The sequence below is a fragment of the Phyllostomus hastatus genome, unplaced genomic scaffold, assembly GCF_019186645.2.
Source record: "Phyllostomus hastatus isolate PE091 unplaced genomic scaffold, TTU_PhHast_1.1 phas_contig_40, whole genome shotgun sequence".
NCBI classification, from domain to species: domain Eukaryota; kingdom Metazoa; phylum Chordata; class Mammalia; order Chiroptera; family Phyllostomidae; genus Phyllostomus; species Phyllostomus hastatus.
The window spans coordinates 1,085,285-1,102,513 of record NW_025333872.1 but is presented as its reverse complement, the minus strand read 5'-3'; the positions used below and the strand labels follow the sequence as shown (position 1 = coordinate 1,102,513).

The window sequence follows — 17,229 nt, the reverse complement described above, 5'->3', positions numbered from 1 at the left end:
ATTTCACACTCCTCTGACTTCCCAAACTGAGGCTATAGAACATAAACTCATCTTGATGATTTGGGTCTGTTACTTAGAGCCTGTTATTAATCTCTGGAGCTAGGCCGCCCTATTCCAAACCCAGCTTCTCTTCCCAGCCGTGCGTCTTCAGGCAAGGGTGTTCGCCTTTCTGTGCCTCAGTTTCCTCCTCTTTGAAATGAGAATAATAACTACACCTCGTGGGGTTGTTGGGAGGATGAAGTGAACTAATGGATGAAAAATAGTGCCTGTCACGTAAGAGGTAGAACCGTACCACACTGCCACTGTCATAGGTGAGTTAAATATTAAACATGGGCAGTTTCACCTGGGTCAGCCAGTGGAAGATGGCGCTCTTCAAGTGTGGCTCCTGCTCTTACAGATGCTCTGTGCTAGGCCCTGTGGACTGGAACTTAGCATAGGCTCACAGCAGCACCTCTACTCAGTTGATCACAGGAGAACACGAAGACCTAGGCCTTCGTTGCTTGCCCGGGCTGCCCAGCTGGTAGGTGGCAGAGCTGGGTTCCATGCAGGTGGCCTTGGTTCCTTTGTGCTGTTCTCTCTGCCAGCTGCTGTGCTGGGGCTGGGGCCCTCCCAGGGGAGCACCGAGCGGTCCCGGAAGAATCGTCTACTAAGTTCTGCCTTCAGTTTTCTTTAACATTCCTCCTCCCCTTCCTGACCTTGCACGGCCCTGAGGGTTCTCCTAGGAAGCAAAAATAAAAGCTTTTGCCCCTGCATTTTCTGTTACCTGTTTCCATTGTTTCTAAGATATGTGTTTATTTTATAGTGCAGGTTGTCATGTGTGCTTCACCTATGTTCGTTCAAATGCAGGTGTCACACAGGTGACCTTCAGACGTGTGGGGTCACATCTGGAGACACAACGCAGCTGTGTCCTGCGAAGGCTGGAAGAGCCCGAGATTCCCAGACCATCCCCTGAGTGCTAGCCTTCCCCTGATGCCCCCCGGCCCAGCGTGCTCCCCACGGCATTGGCACTGAAGCCTGAACTGCCTGGTTTAAAAGGGTAGTGGCAGACACCCTGTTCAACATGTCACTTTACAGATGAGGAAACTGAGGCTCAGCGAGCTGGAGGGACTCCTGGGACTCCCTAGAACTCAGCACCCTGGTTCCCTGCTGGGACTGCCCCCACCACTCTCCTCAGCAGAGTCCAGTCTTCCTGGTCTTCTGATGCCCCTGCCGAGGGCCTCCGTGGCAGGAGCCAGGACCAGCCACAGAGGCAGGTGACCTGTGCCATCACACAGGGCCCGCCCTTGGTTTGATGCTCTGCTGTCACTGTCGTGAAATTTCTTAATACTTTTTGAACAACGGACCCCACAATTTATATAGCCAGTGCTGGGAGGAGCCCACCAGGTTCTAGGCTTCCTCCTTTCTCTAGGCCGTGGGGTGGAGCTCCCCAGGAGGCGTTAAACATGCTCCCTCCAGCCAGCATGGGATGGGATTGGAACTTCCCCCTGGGCAGAGACAGTGATGGCCAGGGATGGACTTAGAAAGCCTAGAGATCTCTCTGGGAGGGTGAGAGGGAAAGTCCTGAAGTCTGCCTGCCTGGGTTACCCACAGTGTGGCCTTGGGCATTTGGCAACCTCTAAAAGCTTCAGTTTCCTCATCTGTAAAAAGAGGAGAGTAGAGGAGTTACTTTGTACAGTTGTTCTGAGGGCTCGATGAATGATGTATGTAAATAATATGCCAAGAATAGCGTGCCTGCAGTGCTCTGCACTAGTAAGTGCCCAATGAGTCAGCCATTCTCTTATTCCAGGTCTGAGGTCCCGGATTTCTTGGGCATTGGAAGCCCCAGTCAAGCCTCCTCCTCCCTCTCAGGTGGTAATGATGAGGGTCAGGCATGTGCTGGCCCCTGGGTGTCAGTACTGGCCCTCCCCAGAGCCTCCCTTCAGGGGGCACTTTTGCCACAGCCCAGCCCCTCCCTGCCCAGACACGCTAAGAGGCCAAGGAAAGCAGGGAAGTGGCCTCAGGAACTGGAATGTGCTGTCTCTCAGAGAGGTCGAGGGCATGCCCAAGGAGGCAGGACGTGGACATCATGCATGTTGAATTTTTGCTCTGCCTGTTAGCAGCTGGTGATCTTGGGCAGGTTACTTAGCTTCTTGGGCCTCCAGCTTCCTCATTTGTAAAAAGTGACCAAAATTATTTTGAGGGCTGAATATGATAAGGCTGTAAATCACTGAGCTCAGTGACCGGCCCACATAGATAGTATCTGGTAATGTTTGTCGAATGAATGAATGAGTGAGTGAATGGAGGGATGCTCCGTATTTGCTGTTGTCAGATGTCCTTGAAGGAAGGTGTGTGAGGTGGTGGAGGTGGAGGTGGGGCAGGGACAGCTATATGCATTGTCTTGGGGGGAGGGGTGAAGTGTTCAAATAATCACAATCACTTGCAGGCATGTAGCACTTATTGTGCGCCATACACTGTTCCCATATTAACTCATTTCATCCTCACAACAAGCGTATGAGGAAGGCACTGCCAGTAGCTTCATTTTACGGACGAGGAAACTGAGCACAGAGAGGGTGAATAACTTGCCTTAGGTCACACAGCCAGTAAGGGATGGAGTTGAAGCACGCAGCCTGGCTTCAGCAGCCATATTCTTAACCTTTATACTGCACCTGCCCCCCAGTCTTTGACCATAATCTTCAAGCTTGTGGGAGACTGCATCTTCATCTCTGCCACCAGTTTGGCCCTCACTGGGCTGTAGGACACTGCTTTCAAGAGACCCTCTTTTTTACTGAGTGGAGGGGGCAGCATGAAAAAGCTGGGTCGCTCCCCCCAAGCCTTGGCCCTTGAGGGCAGGCCAGGCCCCAGGGACTGGGACAGAGCCCCAAGCTCTGGCTAGCTGACAAGTGATTCGTCAGGATGCAAAGCTGTCAGGCTGAAGAGGCCACGTGGGGACGGGTGGCGAGGAGGATGTAGGGGCATCTCTGCCCAGTGCCCTGTCGGCCACAGCGAGTAAGGGGCTGGGCACCATGTGAGGGGTGGGGGTCCAGCGGTCCTCACCAGGGCCTGAGCCTTCCGCGCTTTCGGTCTGAGTGTTGGGTCAGACGGGGCTATAAACTGGTCAGGGGAGTCAGACCCCTGGGGCTCTGCCTGGGGAACTTGGTGGGGTCCCTCCCTGCTCTGAGCCTCAGGCTCCTCAGCTGGGCCAGGATCCTGGCTGTGTCACCTTATAGAGTTAGTGGGCTGGGCCTCTCGTGAGTTAGTGGGTGTGAAAGTGATGCCAGAACTTGCTTGTCTTCCAGGAGCCACACAAATGTGTGCGGGGTGAGGCAACTGGGCAGAGCGAGGGCTGTGGCATTAGCAGGCCAAGCTCAGAGTGGTTTGGGATTGGTTATTGCAGCTCTTGAAGCCGCTCAGTGAAATAGCAGTGAAATCATGCACGTCATACTGATCGCATGGTGGTGACTGCCTGTCCTCTGCTAAGCACTTTGCACACGTGATCTCATTAGTCTTCCCAACAGCCCTTTGAGGTGTGTTGTGACCCCATGTGACAGAGAGAAACTGAGGCTCCAAGACATTACTTCCCTGGCCCAAGGTCACCCAACTAGAAAGTAGCAGAACCAGTATTCAAACAGGGGCAGCTGGCTCCTGCTTCACCACAGACCACTCTGTTAGACCTGCCGGCAGGGTTGTTTGAAGATGAAGGGAGACCTTTGGAAGTGTCAGCCCAGGGCCTGGCCCTTGGTCCGTGCAGGACGCACACAAGATGCTGCCCTTTCTAACCAGCTGGTGCCTGGAATTCTCGTGTTTCTGGGGCCCTGACGCTGCGTTTCCACAGAGATCGGGGCACCCCCCAGCCTCCTCTGGCCTCACACCTCTGCTCTCTCCCTCTCATCAGGATGTCGCCACGATGCAGTTCTGTGCCAACAAGCTGGACAAGAAAGATTTCTTTGGGAAGTCCGACCCATTCCTGGTGTTCTACAGAAGCAACGAGGATGGAACGTGAGTTCCCTGGCAACGCATCACCCCCTTCCTGGGGTCTGGGGTGGACAGGGTGTGGTGACCTGCCAGCAGGGTGGCTTGTGTCCCCACCTCTTCCCTGTGCTGCCTCGGGGCTCTGATCTAGAGAGGGCAGGGGATCGGGACGGAAGTCAGAGCTCCGGCGCGGTGTCCAGCCCATGTGGGTGGGCCACTGGGGGCTGGGGGCAGCCTCCAAGCCGGCACTGCCACCCTGAGGGTCTCAGCAAAGGTGGGTGTTGGGTGTGTTAGAGGTGAGGGGAATGGGTGAAAATAGGGCTAAGGCAGGAATAGGGGCCCCTCTGATAGCCCCTTCCTTCTTCCTCACGAATCAGTCCATATATCCAAGCCCCATCCTCCTCCACCCATGTTCCCCCAGACACCCCACTGCTGCGTGACCCCCACTACCGCCCCCCCCAGCACAGCAAATCTGCACCCTTTTGCCGCCCCGCCCCACACCTCATCATCGGCTTCATTCAAAACTCCACCCGTCTTTGAAGCCCGTTTCTGCCCCTCTCTAATCTGGAAGCCGCCCACAGTGTGACAGCAACACACACGCGCTGCAGATGTAGGTCAGCAGTGCACTCGGAGGGGCAGACTCTAGGCGGAGGGTCTGGGGGCCTAGGTCTTCCCCACCAGCCCGCTGGGTGGCGCCCCCAGGCGAATCACGCCCCTCCCTGGGCCTGTTTTCTCATCAGTAAGATGAACCAGTTGGATTAGGTGGTCTCCACGGTCTCTTTAAGCTCTGCAGTTCTGGAGGCTGAAGCCACTTATGGCTGGTATTCTGCAGAACCAGGGAGCAATGGGACTAGGGAGGTTAATTAGAAAAACCGCTGCTGGAGGAGGGAACAGGGAAGCAGGGTTTAAAGAAGAAGAAAATGGGTCCACGGGGGAGGCACGGGGAAGAGTCACAGGCGAGAGGAAAGACATGTGCAGAGCGAGTGTGCCCAAGCAGAGGCAGAAAGTCTTCTGCCAAGTTCCCTTTGGTCTGACATTCTGGGTGTGCATGCGTGTGAGCGTGTGTGTGTGTTGGGGGCAGGGAGCCGCAGGGAGGAGGTGTGTTTCAGTTCCAGGAAAAGCAGATTTTTAAGTCTGAATGTACAAAACAAGAGAAATTAGGTATGATCATTTGCATAACAAAAGGGTTCTTTGTCTCACCAAAGGACTCCTGGCAGAATTTCTTTAAATAATTCTTGTTGACTTGATTGAGGGGGGAAGAGGCCTGAGTGGGGGTCTCGGTGCCGGCGGGAGTGTCCCCCCAGGTCCCCCCAGAGACGCAACGCCAGGCCACACTGAGCTGTCTCAGAAGTGGGGGCTGGCTGACCAGGAGGGGAAAGGGATTTCGGTTTGGGGGCAGGAAAGGTGTGTGTGGCAAAAAGTGTTTGCCAATGATTGTTCTAGAAGCGTGATGTGTAGGATGGATGGGGAGGGGGCGGGGAAGAGGGGGAGGCTCATGACTGAGGCTGGGAGCAGGTGGGAGGCGCAGGGGAAGTGCAGGAGAGGGGGAGGGGCAGGACAGGGGCAAAAGGACAGGGCAGAGACCCTTGGGTGGGGCCTGAAGTCACAGCCCCCGCCCGGGGAGTGTCACTGTGGAGAACTAGAGGGTCAAAGATGGCAAAGGAGTTGGCCAGACGTGGGAAGCCATGGGAGTTTACTGGGGGCAAGTTCCACCTGAAGCATGGGCTGGATGTCTCCCCAGGACAGCTGGAGAAACCCACCCAAAGGCCCCCTGAGAGGCTGGCCCGTCTGCGGGCCCCTGCGAAGAGGCAGGTGCCCAGGTCAGAGGCTGGACTGGTGAGAGCAGGGCGGTCACCCAGGGTTTGAGGAGAAGAGAGCGGGAGGTTTGGGAGACACAGCCAGCTAGGAGGATGGGAGGAAGGGCCGTGAGGGAGCCATGGGAGTGGACCACCATGCCCGCTGCACCTCCCAGGAAAGGTGGCGTCCACAGAGCACCCTCTGTGCTGCCGGCACTGTGCCCATCGTGTCTTATTCAGTCCGGTCACTGTCTGGGAGTAAGAATGTGACAGAGGAGAGCAAGCTCCCTTCGCTGCCTGTGGGCCCGGTCTGGCCTGGTGCTGCCAATCACCAACTGTGTCACTTCAGGCAAGTCTCTAATGCAGTGGAACTGTCTGGGATGAAGACAGTGTTCTCCATCTCGCTGTCCAGGACGGTTGCCATTAGGCACATGTAGCTGTTGAACATTTGAAATGGAGTTAGTGTAACTGAGGAACTGAGTTTTAAGTTTCACTTCAGTTTAGTTCATTCAAATGGAAGTAGTCACAGGTAGCTGGTGGCTACATTCGGACGGTGCAGCTATAACCTCCGAAACTCAGTGTGTTGGTGTGTATGCGTGTATGCACGGGGCAACCCTAATACTGCGCTCACAGGCTGCTGTGGGGATTAGTGAGTTAATATATGTAATTAGAACAGACCCCAGCAGCGCCTATGCTTACCCTCATTTTACACTGAGAGGGGAGCTCAGAGAGAGTCGCTTCCCTGGGGCTGCACAGCTGGCAGTAGCAGCCCTGGGCCTGGAGCCTGCGTGTGTCACTGTGAAGTGCGTCCCCTGAGCATGTGTCACCGTGAATTGAGTTGAGTGGTGAGAAGACTGCAGGGACAGCAGAGAGTCGAGGGGCTTGTGGATTTGGTGGGGGAGGGGTAGCTGAAAGAAAGCAGTTCAGGCAAGTCTCTGAAGCAGGAACCAGACCACACAGGGTGCAGGAGAAACAAGTAGGGAAGAAATCAGGCAGGTAGAGAAGACCTGGTCAGGAAGTTCGGCTGGCAGGAGAGAGGAGACAGGGGAGGCAGTGGTCCCAAAGGGGTAGGGAGGCCGGAGGGACCCCCAGATCTGTGTGACTATGGGGGGTGGTTTGGTGCAATTAGGGCTTCTGCACAGAGGGTGAACCTCCCTCCCTGCCTGGCCATTTTGCTCCTTATCCTCCATCCCACCACCCTGCCTTCTCTACCTGCTCCCCACCTGCCCCAGCCACGGGCAGCTGTGGCCCCTCCTTCCTCCGTCCCATTCCTGACATCATCAGCGGCTCTGGGTGTGTGGGGAGGTCTCCCACGTGTATCTCTACACTCCAGTGGGTGGGCGAGAAGGAGCAGAGAAGAGAAATGCTGAGCCTCAGTGACAGAAATGACATTTTGACTTGAAAATTGCCAGAGAAGAAATGGCACAGCCTGTGCGGGAACGGGTGGAGCCCAGGCACCTTCCTGGGTGACCTTTCCAAGCTGGGAGGTGGCTGTGATGGATGCTGGGAAATCTCAGGGGGGCGGCCCCTGCCCCCATGTGGCAGGGCAGGCTTCCAGGAGGGGGCCAGCCAGGCATGGTGTGGGGAATGGGCAGGGGATGCCACCCTGGGGATTAGACAATTCTGCACTTTCAGTTTGCAAAGCAAGCTCAAGGATTTGGAGCTGAAAGGGTCCTAGAGATCATCTCAGGGGCTTTTATTCTCTGGCTTGAAATGCCAGAGAAATCGAAAACTGTACTTGAACAATGGTTAAAAAAAAAGACTTACTATAAACTGACAGTAATTTAAAAAAAAAGATGCCAGAGAAAGCTATGGAAAGTCTCCTCTGAGAAATACGTTTATTCATTAATTCATTCAAAAAAAACTTAATGAACATGTACTATGTGCCAGGCACTGCTTTGGGCACTAGAGATATACCAATGATCAAAGAAGACACAGCCTTTCTTGCCCTTACTGACCTGACCTTTCAGTGACAGACCATAAAATGAATAAGGAGAAAATTAGACTGTCACGTGTCAAATGGTGACAGGTGAAATGGAAAACAGTGTGGAAGGGACCATGGATGTCAGAGTCGGGGGCCGGGGGATTGCACATTTCGGATGTGGCGTTCACAGCAGGTACTCCTGCCTGAGAGGTGACGTTTGAGCAGAGACCTGAAGGAAGTGAGGTGGGTTATGAACGTGGAAATCTCAGGGGACGGGCAGGAAAATAGCAAGCAAGTGAAGCCCAGACACCTAACTTCACTGACAATTTCAGGGGTTCACAGACCCATAAAACCCATCCACAGATCTTTCCATGGATGAAGAACGTTTGGTAGTGGCTGCCTCCTTGGGTTTACAGGTGAGGGGACAGAAGCCCCAAATGGTACAGGCGTGCCCAAGGTCACAGGAGAGCAGGGTCCAGGACCTGCACCCCCTGACAGCACCCCTCCCTGCCCCCTCAAGAATCCTCTCTGTAGCATCACCAGGAAATGGCCATCTGGTTTCTATCTGGATGCTGCTGGAGACAGGCAGCCCTTTAGCTCACAAAACCATGGTTTTTCTGTCTGGTAACTACAGAGACTGACCAGCTGGCCCCTCAGTTGACCTGGATCCTATCATGCCTTCCTTGGGTTGGGGCCTGACACCATCCTTCTCTTTGCCAGGTTCACCATCTGCCACAAGACCGAGGTCATGAAGAACACCCTAAATCCAGTCTGGCAAACTTTCTCCATTCCTGTGAGAGCCCTCTGCAATGGAGACTATGATCGGTGAGCTGAGAAAATGCCCCTCAGCGTGCACAGGCGCGGGGGGCCTGGTTCACGTTGGTGTGGGCAGTCCCCTCAATATGAGCAGAGACTCCTGGAGCTGGGCCCAGGTGGCCCTGCATGGGGTGGGCCTTATGAGCCTCCTTGCCCTGTCCTCTCCTCCCTGGGCAGTCTGCCTCCATCTCCTTCAGCCCTCCCCCTTCACTCCCCCGAGTCAGGCATCCCCATTGGTGGGAACCTCCCAGGCTGGGGTGTTGGGGTGTTCTGGCCTGGAGCTCAGCAGCCTGTCTTTTCCTTGTTCCTACTGGAGGTGCAGGTGGAGGCCCAATGGGCTGTAAATGTGCAGGGGCGGCCTGGTCCACACAGTCCCAGCTCTTGGCAGGTGGATTCTGGGGAGTCAGGATTCCAAGATCCTCTCTGCCAGCCAAGTTGCCATAAATGGGGGCGAGGGGTGGGACGTAGAGCTCATGGAACTTTTTGGTGCTGCACAGCCTGCTGCTATGACATTTTAGCTATCATCATCATCATCATCATCATCATCGCCACCGCATGGATGCAGGTTGTCAAGTGTGGGTACACCTGGTTTCTAACTGGCTCTGCGACTGAAAAGTGCCATCAAGTTAGACAAACTTTGGCCTGTCCATGCCTCAGTTTCCTTGTCTGGACAATGTGTATTTAAATATCTCCCTACCTTGTAGGGCTGCTTCAAAGTGCTCGTGGCATGACACACACAGAGAGGCTTAGGTGTGCATAAAGCACCAAATTCACATGCCGTCCACAAGTGTTCACCGACTCCCCACCTTGTGCCGTGCCCTGTGCCAGAGGCTGGGAAGTCAGCAAGGAACTGAATACAGTCTTCACCCTTCACCCAGCCTCATGGCGTTTACCTCTAGTGGGGGAGGCAGACACTAATCCAATAATCACACAAAGCAGCATGTGATTACAAACCATGCTGAGTGGCAGGGGAGCTGTAAGGTGGTGTTGGTCTGTATTAAGTCGTGAGAACCCAGCCTGGTTTCCCAGTGACAGCTGCAGCTGGTGGATGGTGGCAGGGGTTCAGGGCTAGGGCTGCCTGGCAGCCTTCAGGAAGCGGGGCCTCTGCTGGCCGCTTGGACAGGAGCACTGGGGCGTCCCGGCTGGAGGCATCACAATGGGCTCGCTGGGCCCCTGCTCACAGTGGCTACTGACAGGCTCTGTGTGGTGAGGCGACAGGGGCCTCCAGGAACCCAGTATCCTTATGATCCAGAAGATGAGGTAGCACCTTTTCCTGCCTCTTGGTTGGGACAGAAAAGCCACAGTCTATTCCACAGGTGGTCACAGGGCACCTACTGTATGCTCGTCATGCCTCCATCTGCACAGCTTTCAAGGGAATGCAGCCTCATTTCCGTCTTCAGGGAGCTTATGTCTGATCGCAGGGAGCTCAGATGTGCACACGGTATTTCAGACAGCGAAGCAATTGTGCAAAATGAGACTAGCGACAAAAGTAGGCATTCTAGCAAACAAACCCCAGTCCGGGTCCTGGAGCTTCTGGAGTGGAGGGCATGGGAGGACAGAGCGCTTGGAGCACTGAGTCGACAGGAGGCCCAGGGAAGGCTGCAAGGCCGTGGGGGCAGGGGGTCAGTTCCTGAGGACAAGGATGTGGGAAGAATGGTTGGGGTGGAGAGAGATGGAGGAGAAGGGAGGGAAAATTCAAGCTTGCAGAATGGGAAAGCATGGCAATTCAAGTCTCATGGGGTGGAAGGAACTGGGATCTTCAGCCCCACTACCCAGAGGTTTTGAGGGGTCCAGCTGAACCCCCACTACTCTGCTTCCCTAGGGAGAGGCTCCCAGGGTCTCAGGACCCTGCTCATCAGAAGGGCGAGAAGGGCAGCCAGGCTCGGAGGCCAGGGCTCATTGTGCAGCCGTTGGAGGAGGAGAGGGTATGTGGGGCGGGGACAGGTCCCGGGGAATCCCGGCAGGCTGCTGTCTCCCCCTGCCAGGCTGAGCCCAGACTGCTCTCCCTCCAGGATGGCTGAGCAGCTCGGGCCTTCTCCAACGTGGGGACAGACTGACCATGATATGACTGACAGCAGTACTAATGGAGGGGCCAGGAATGTCACACTGGCTTGGTGACAGTGGGCAGGCCTGCCTCATGCTGAGTCCTAGGGTAACCTGAGTGCCCAACAGCCACTTGGGAGGTGCAGGCGTCTGGGAGGCCCTCTCAGGGCAGTGAGGGGGCAGCGAGGCTTGTGCAGGAAAATGAGGGAGGCATCTCTTTAAAGCCTCACAGAACATTGGGTTGAATCCAGCAGCCGTGTCTCCCAGGCCAGTCAGGCACAGAGCGCCAGGCTGGGTGCTGTGGGTGCACTGAGCTGTCAGGCCCAAGCCGCCCTCTTAGGCTACTTCCAGGCCACAGTGGGAAACAGACAGGTAATAATAATAATAATAATGGCAGGGGCTCCTGTGCACTGACATGGTAATTTGTGTACATGAACTGATTTGGTCCTCCTACCAGTTAGTAGCCCTGAAAAAGACACTAACACTACCTTCACTGTACACGTAAGGAAGCTGAGGCTGGCTCTAGAATCCGTGTTCTCAACCCTAGTGCTGTGCTGCCGACTGGCCAAGACAGGGTGCGAGTGGGTGTGTCTGGAAGCGGCTCTGTGAGACCCTTGCTCGGGGCGCAGAGCGCAGGGCAGGTCTGCTCCGGGCCTGGAGTGGAACCGAGATGCAGCAGGACTCGCCATCTGCCGGGAGACGGACTGAAAGGGACGGAGGGGTCATTAGGGTTTGGAGACTGGGAACAGGAGAAGGTGATATATCACTGACAGAAATGGGGAGGATGACAGGGAGCCAGAGCTGGTGGCTGTGGGGCAGGCAGCAGTGCCGGGCTAGGGAGAGAGGACAGAGGTCTGGGAGACCCCCGGGGGGCTGGCCGAGGTCAGGCGCTCAAGGCCCTTGGGGGTGGGGGGTGTGCCCCAGGTCAGAGCAGGAGAAAGAAGGGACCAAGAGGTGAGGCTGTGGTCAGGGAGCTGAGAGAGGGGGATTCACACGGAAGGGTCAACCACTCCTGCGAGAGAAGCCCAGGAGCGGGAGAACCAAGGATCATCTGCTGAGAAGGGGCTGGTTTCTTGGAGCATTGCGGGTGGGAACCAGTTAATATTAATAAGATTACTGAGTCTTTAGGATACGGGGCAAATTGTGTCCTAATTGGCTTCAATACATTATGTGTACATTAAATTTCCCAGTGACCCTAGAGGGTGAATGCTGGCGACATGCCCACCTTGCAGGCGGGGAAGGGGAGGCCCGTGGGTGAAGTGACTTGCTAGGGCGAGGGGAAAGTACTTTTCTCCTCTCCAGAAGCTACCTCTGGGCTGGCCCTGTGCTTTGGGGATCCCCCTGTGTCTCCAGTCCACATGGGGCCAACTCAAGCGACCCAGCTGAGCAGAGCTGGCATCAGAGGAAATGGCATCAGGGTCAGAGCCAGTCCGGCCCTTCAGTGGGGTGAAGAGGGCTAATGACCAGACGACCTTCCCCTGCCTTCCCTAAAGCCCGCCTACTCTCTCCTTGAGCATTCAGAGACTAGAGGATTTGTCCACATTAAACCAGATTCCCCTGGCTAGGCAGCTGTCATTCACTCACAGCTTGCAGTTGAATGAGTGCATTTTAAGAGGGTGTTAAGGGTGCTGGGTCCTCACCTGGAGAGGACAGAGGGCTCCTTGGAGCTGGAGGCTGTCACATCTCTGAAACGTCACACTCTCTCTGTCCCCTGGAAGAACCACTTGCTTCTCATTTGAGCCCTACCACCCGCTGAGCACCGGAAGGGTCCAGGCCAGTGGGCGTGACCTCCACTGGGACTGCCTTACCATCCCTGGCTCACCCCTGCAGAGGCCGACCTCGTCTCGCTGCCTGCCCAAGCAAGGCCCCCATCCACTTCCACCCTGCAGCCTCTCTGAGTGTTGGACTGACTGTCAGTTTTGGGTGAACCCCTCAGGGCCTGTCAGCACTGGGGATGTGTCAGCAGCAGCAAACGTGCGCCCTCCAGCCCGGGAGAGGCTCATTAGGAGGCAGGTTGGCAGCCCAGTTCGTGGGAGACTGTAGACACGGCTGCCTGGTGAGCTGGGAGGGAAGCCTGGCATCTTTGCCAGTGTCCCTAATCCCTGCTGTCCTGCTGAGGCTCACACACACCCCGCTCTGTCACTCTGGCCCCAGGCATCCAGGGACCTACAGGACACTAGCTCCCGCCCCAAGGCCTGGCATTGCTACTGACAGCCTGTGACTTGGGGAAAGCCACACACTCTGGACCTCCCTCTGTAATTCTGGGGAGGGCGGGCATTGTTACTCGTGGCCCACTCCACAAAGTTGACTGAAGTTTAGTCAGCCGGCAGGTATTTCTTAACACTACTTATATTACCGATGTATGCTAGGCACTGTTCTTGAAGCTGAAGATACAGCAACAAATGAAGCAAACAAAAATCTCTGGCCTCGTACAGCTGACATTCTCGCGGTGAATGGGAATTGTTTGGGAGACAGGAGCTTGGAAGAAAGGCTTGAGTGTTTTAGACGGAACAGAACAACACGTGTCCAGTGCTGGCCGTGTGGGTGATGTAGAGACTCCCACGTGGGGGTTCTGATTCCATTTCACAGAGGTGTAACCGGGGTCTCCAAGGGCTAAGACAGTTGCACAGGGTCACTTGGCTAGTGGCTGGAGAGCTGGGATTGCCACCAGAGCCTGCAGCCTTCCCTGTATACCCCACTGCCTCTCACACCAGGGGCTCCGTGTCCTGAGCCTTTTGATGCTGAATAAGATGTGTGATTTGTGGGCAGAAGAGCCCATTTTTTTGTCTCACTCCCAGGAGCCCCTTCTCTTGGGTGCTGGCCCCAGAAGTCACAGTTAATTCAACATGAGCCTTTGTTGGACCTGTGCTGAGGGGTTTGGAGCCAAGGCCTGCCGTTCACAGCGGGCTGAACCTTGGGGCAGCCCAGCCAGGACTGGGCGGCGACAAAACTGTCAACAGTGTGGTCAAAGCCGTGCCTGGCTTCTGTCTGCCTGCACCTGTCTCTGGGCAGTGTTGCTCTTCACCTCCCTCTCTCCCGAGGCTGGAGTCTGCAGCCTCTGGTGGCTGCCTGCGTGCACCATCCCTGGAGCCTCGATTGCACAGGAATCTCACACTCAGTGGTCTCCACTTCAGCTGCAAGTTCAAATCCTCCACAGAGCTTTAAACAATTCCCCTGCCAGGCGCACCCCAGACCCACTGATGCTGAATCTCTGGGGCGAGGCATCGGCGTCAGGATTGCTAGAGCTCGCCAGGGGATCCAAGGTGCGATCGAGGTTGAAAACCAGAGAGGTCAGAGGCTCTGGCTGAACATTAGAATCAGCCAGGGACTTCTCAAACTACCTGTACTGGAGTCCAATCTAGACTAATTAAATCAGGTCTGCTGGCCATGGGATTATTAAAAAAAAGACCTCCCAGTGATTTTTGGGGGTATCCAAAGCTATGGCTGTAACTGGGGTCCTCCTATTGCAACTGAGCTTGTAGCTGTCACTGATCAGGTCACCTGAGGGGCGGGTGTTAGTGGTCCGAGGAGAGGCACTCCTTCCTGGGGCCCCTGACGGTCCCCTGCAGAGCTGGAGGCTCTGGGAGTGACTGGGAGATTCTGTGGGGCAGGGTCTTCACTCAGACCCTCACCAGCTGTGTGACTGGGCAAGTCACTGGGCTCCCTTGGGGCATAGTTTCCCCATCTGGAAATGAGGGGACTGCAGGTAACGCTCCAGAACATGCATGGCAGAGCTGGGGGGCCCTGAGCTGCTGAGCACTGGGCCTGGGGACTGTGTGTCTGAAAAGCTCCCTGGTGATGTGTCAAGACAGCCAGGCTCGGATGCCACTAAGGTCACTTCAGCCTCGTCATTCCAGGAATCAGAAATTGCAGAGCTCAGGGATCCAGGCTCGGGTGTCCCAGATTTAAGTAAATTTTATATGAAAATCAATTTGAGTATGGCCAAATGCTAAAGCGGAGAGAAGGGGGCATTTCTATAGAGACCACCCACGTGCCAGGGGAGTTTCACCTACTTGTCTTTGCAGCTCTTCTATAAGAACAATATCATCCCAACTTTAAAGCGCTGGCTTGTGGCTCACTGAGGTTAAGTGGCCCCTCCAGGTTCCCCAGCTAGTGGCCCAGCCCCAGGTCCGCATTCCAGCCTCTCTCCAGCTCACCAGCCCACCTGCAGGAGCCCACTTTTGTTTTTTGGTTTTTTTTTTTGTTCATTTCCCACAATAATTCACCTCAGAGAGACATTGCTTTTTGCTTTCCACAAGAATTTAAAGAATTTCTTTAAATGGTGGGCTTCTACACCTGCCTCATTTTGCATTTTAGTAACAAAAATCCAGTCGGTGCGCAACCTGTGAGGCATTCCTTCCTTGCAGAGCAGTTTCTGCCCCGATGCAGGCGAATCCACACCCCGCCCCCTCCCAGCCCCCACAAAGACTCATCCGAAGGGAGACAGCGCCTCCTCCTGGGGCTCCGGAAACCCAAGGCCAAGTCTTCAGAGACCCGAGGAGATGGGCCGTGACTGTGGACGGGCGAGATGATGAGATGTTCATGGAAAACAGGTCCAGGCAGCCGCCTCTGCGTGCCCCATTTAGAACTGAAGGCTGGAGAGCCTGGCTCCTCCACCAGGATCCGACCTCCCCAGGCCGGCCTCTGCCCTGGGACCGCCCAGCTCCCCCACCCTGGGAGTCCCTGGAGGACCGCTGGCGCCAAGGGTTAACCTGCAGGCTTCCACCTCCCTCCTCCGCCTCTGGTCCGCTAGCCTGTTGCCAGGGAAACAGGCTAAAAATAAAATGGGCTCCCAGATTCCAGCCCATGCACAGGAGTCAAAACAAACTAATTAAAGCGGCCAGGCGAAAATGTGAAGATAATTACACCCTCACTCAGGAGCCAGTCGTGGCCCGGAACAGCTCAGCAGGCTGCCCCGGCCGGCCCTGGGCCCATCCCTGACACGCAGGGCTGGCTCCCACCGCTCAGACCCTGGGTTCTGCCACGCAGTCTCGTCACCCCTCCCAGGAAAGCCCTCCCTGCTTAGGCCTGAGATCAGGGGAGCAGCATGCCCCCACCGTGATGGCCCCACCCCTGATAAATTCAGTGTGGCTTCGTGCTGGGACACGTGCCCCCTCCGGCCAAGGAGAAGGTGGGGTGAACTGAGGTCTGTGGCTGATTTCCCACATCCTCCCTGAAATGGGGGAAAGTCCCTACGCACCTCTGGGGCTGCTGCTTTCCCTCAGACCTTTGCTAAAGGGCCCTGAGACAGTTCCTTCGTCTCTCGGGCTGCTGTGTCCACTCAGGGCCTGGGAGCATGAGAGGGGCAATGTCCTTCTGGTGGGTGTCGCTGCGTACTCTCTGGCCCAGGAGCATGAGAAGGGCCCCATCCTCAGGCCACGTGGGTGCTGGGTTAAGCCCATCCCACCATAAGCCCTTTGTCTCACAGGACCATCAAGGTGGAGGTGTACGACTGGGATCGCGATGGCAGGTAAGCAGGCAGAAGCGCAAAAGAGGGGGCAGGGACAGGGCAGCCACTGGGGGAGGCTGTGCTCACCCCCGCCTGGTGGCGGTTCTGGGGTTGAGGGGCCTGCGTGTTCCTGTGGGACGTCCCCTGCCCCTTGACTCATCCGTGTCCAGATCCCCTGGCCCCAGAGGACCCCTGTCCTGCAGGACACGATGCAAAGGGCGTAAGAGGCCTCTTTTCCTCAGAGAGCTGCCTAGCGGCCAGCCAGCACCTCAAACCTCCCCATGTTTAGGAGGATTTAGGACTTTTGAAATGTGCATGTTGTAAGGTATAGACAATAGTGATGCCCTGAGCATTCATGGCCACGTTCTCTGTGTGAGCTAAGCCGTGTGGGGGTGATGGAGGTGCAGGTGGGCTCAGTCGGTGGGAAGGGGAAGCTTTGCCACAGACAAGTGGGCTCAGGAGCGTTGAAGCAGGGCCTGATTAGGGCCGAGCCTGCCAGCGGGAGGGCAGTGCCCACTCAGGGTCTTTGGGAAGCCAGTGCCTTCCCCTTCTTAGTGCCCCCAAGGAGCCAGTGTCACTAGGAATTCACAGACGAGGACAAGACGGCCTCTCACAGCTTTAGTCCAGAACCCTCAGAGGCTCCTACTTGTCTGTTGAACCAAATCCAAATACACCATCTTGGCTTTTTTGGGCTCTCTGTTCTGTGGCACTAGCAGGGGGTCGTAGAGGGTTTTACACCCCACAGTCTCCACTGGTACCTCTCAAGTCTGTGATGTGGACAGGGGGGCTAAGCCCCTTCCAAGGAGCTTACCTTCCCTTTAGAGTTTCCTGTGGAGACCGGCCCGCGCCAGCACTGCCTCCGGTAATTCCCCTGTCCCTCGCTCCTCTCCTCTTTAACCACGTCACAGGCAAGTCGGCTTCCCGTGTCCAGCCAAGATTTGCCTCAACTTACCCTGGAGTCCTCCATACTTCTCCTTCACTGGAGAAGGCTGGGCACAGCCACCAGATGCAATTGGCTCCCACTATCAAGGAGCTCGCAGTCTGCATGCAGAGAGCTGTAAACTGTAGAAAAACTACGGTGCACACTCAAGGCTGGAAGGCCCCGGGACACCTCTGTGTCTGCAGTAGGCACTCCTTGCCCGCACAGGCGGGCAGAGGCATCAGCCACAGTGGAGGGGTGCTCTGCTTTGTACGAGGTTGTGCTGCATGCACTGTAAACTTGTGCAGGGCTCCAGCAGGTGCAGGAAACACCT

General features: G+C 55.9%; 1 protein-coding gene across 5 annotated transcripts in view; it reads left to right on the top strand.

The window, feature by feature from the left end:
• Positions 1 to 17,229, top strand: part of CPNE5 (copine 5) — an 86,713-nt gene that overhangs the window by 46,434 nt on the left and 23,050 nt on the right. For 3 of the 5 annotated variants that reach the window (XR_006786144.1, XM_045843119.1, XM_045843116.1), the window contains 3 exons: positions 3,872 to 3,975; positions 8,389 to 8,493; positions 15,956 to 15,997. Coding sequence is in view for 3 of the 5 variants with exons in the window: in XM_045843119.1 (XP_045699075.1) it covers positions 3,872 to 3,975; positions 8,389 to 8,493; positions 15,956 to 15,997 (251 nt within the window). In the remaining 2 variants the exon portion in view is untranslated. Of the gene's footprint in view, positions 1 to 3,871; positions 3,976 to 8,388; positions 8,494 to 15,568; positions 15,659 to 15,955; positions 15,998 to 17,229 lie in introns of those variants that run through there. The other 2 variants (XM_045843117.1, XM_045843120.1) reach the window with 2 other exon arrangements.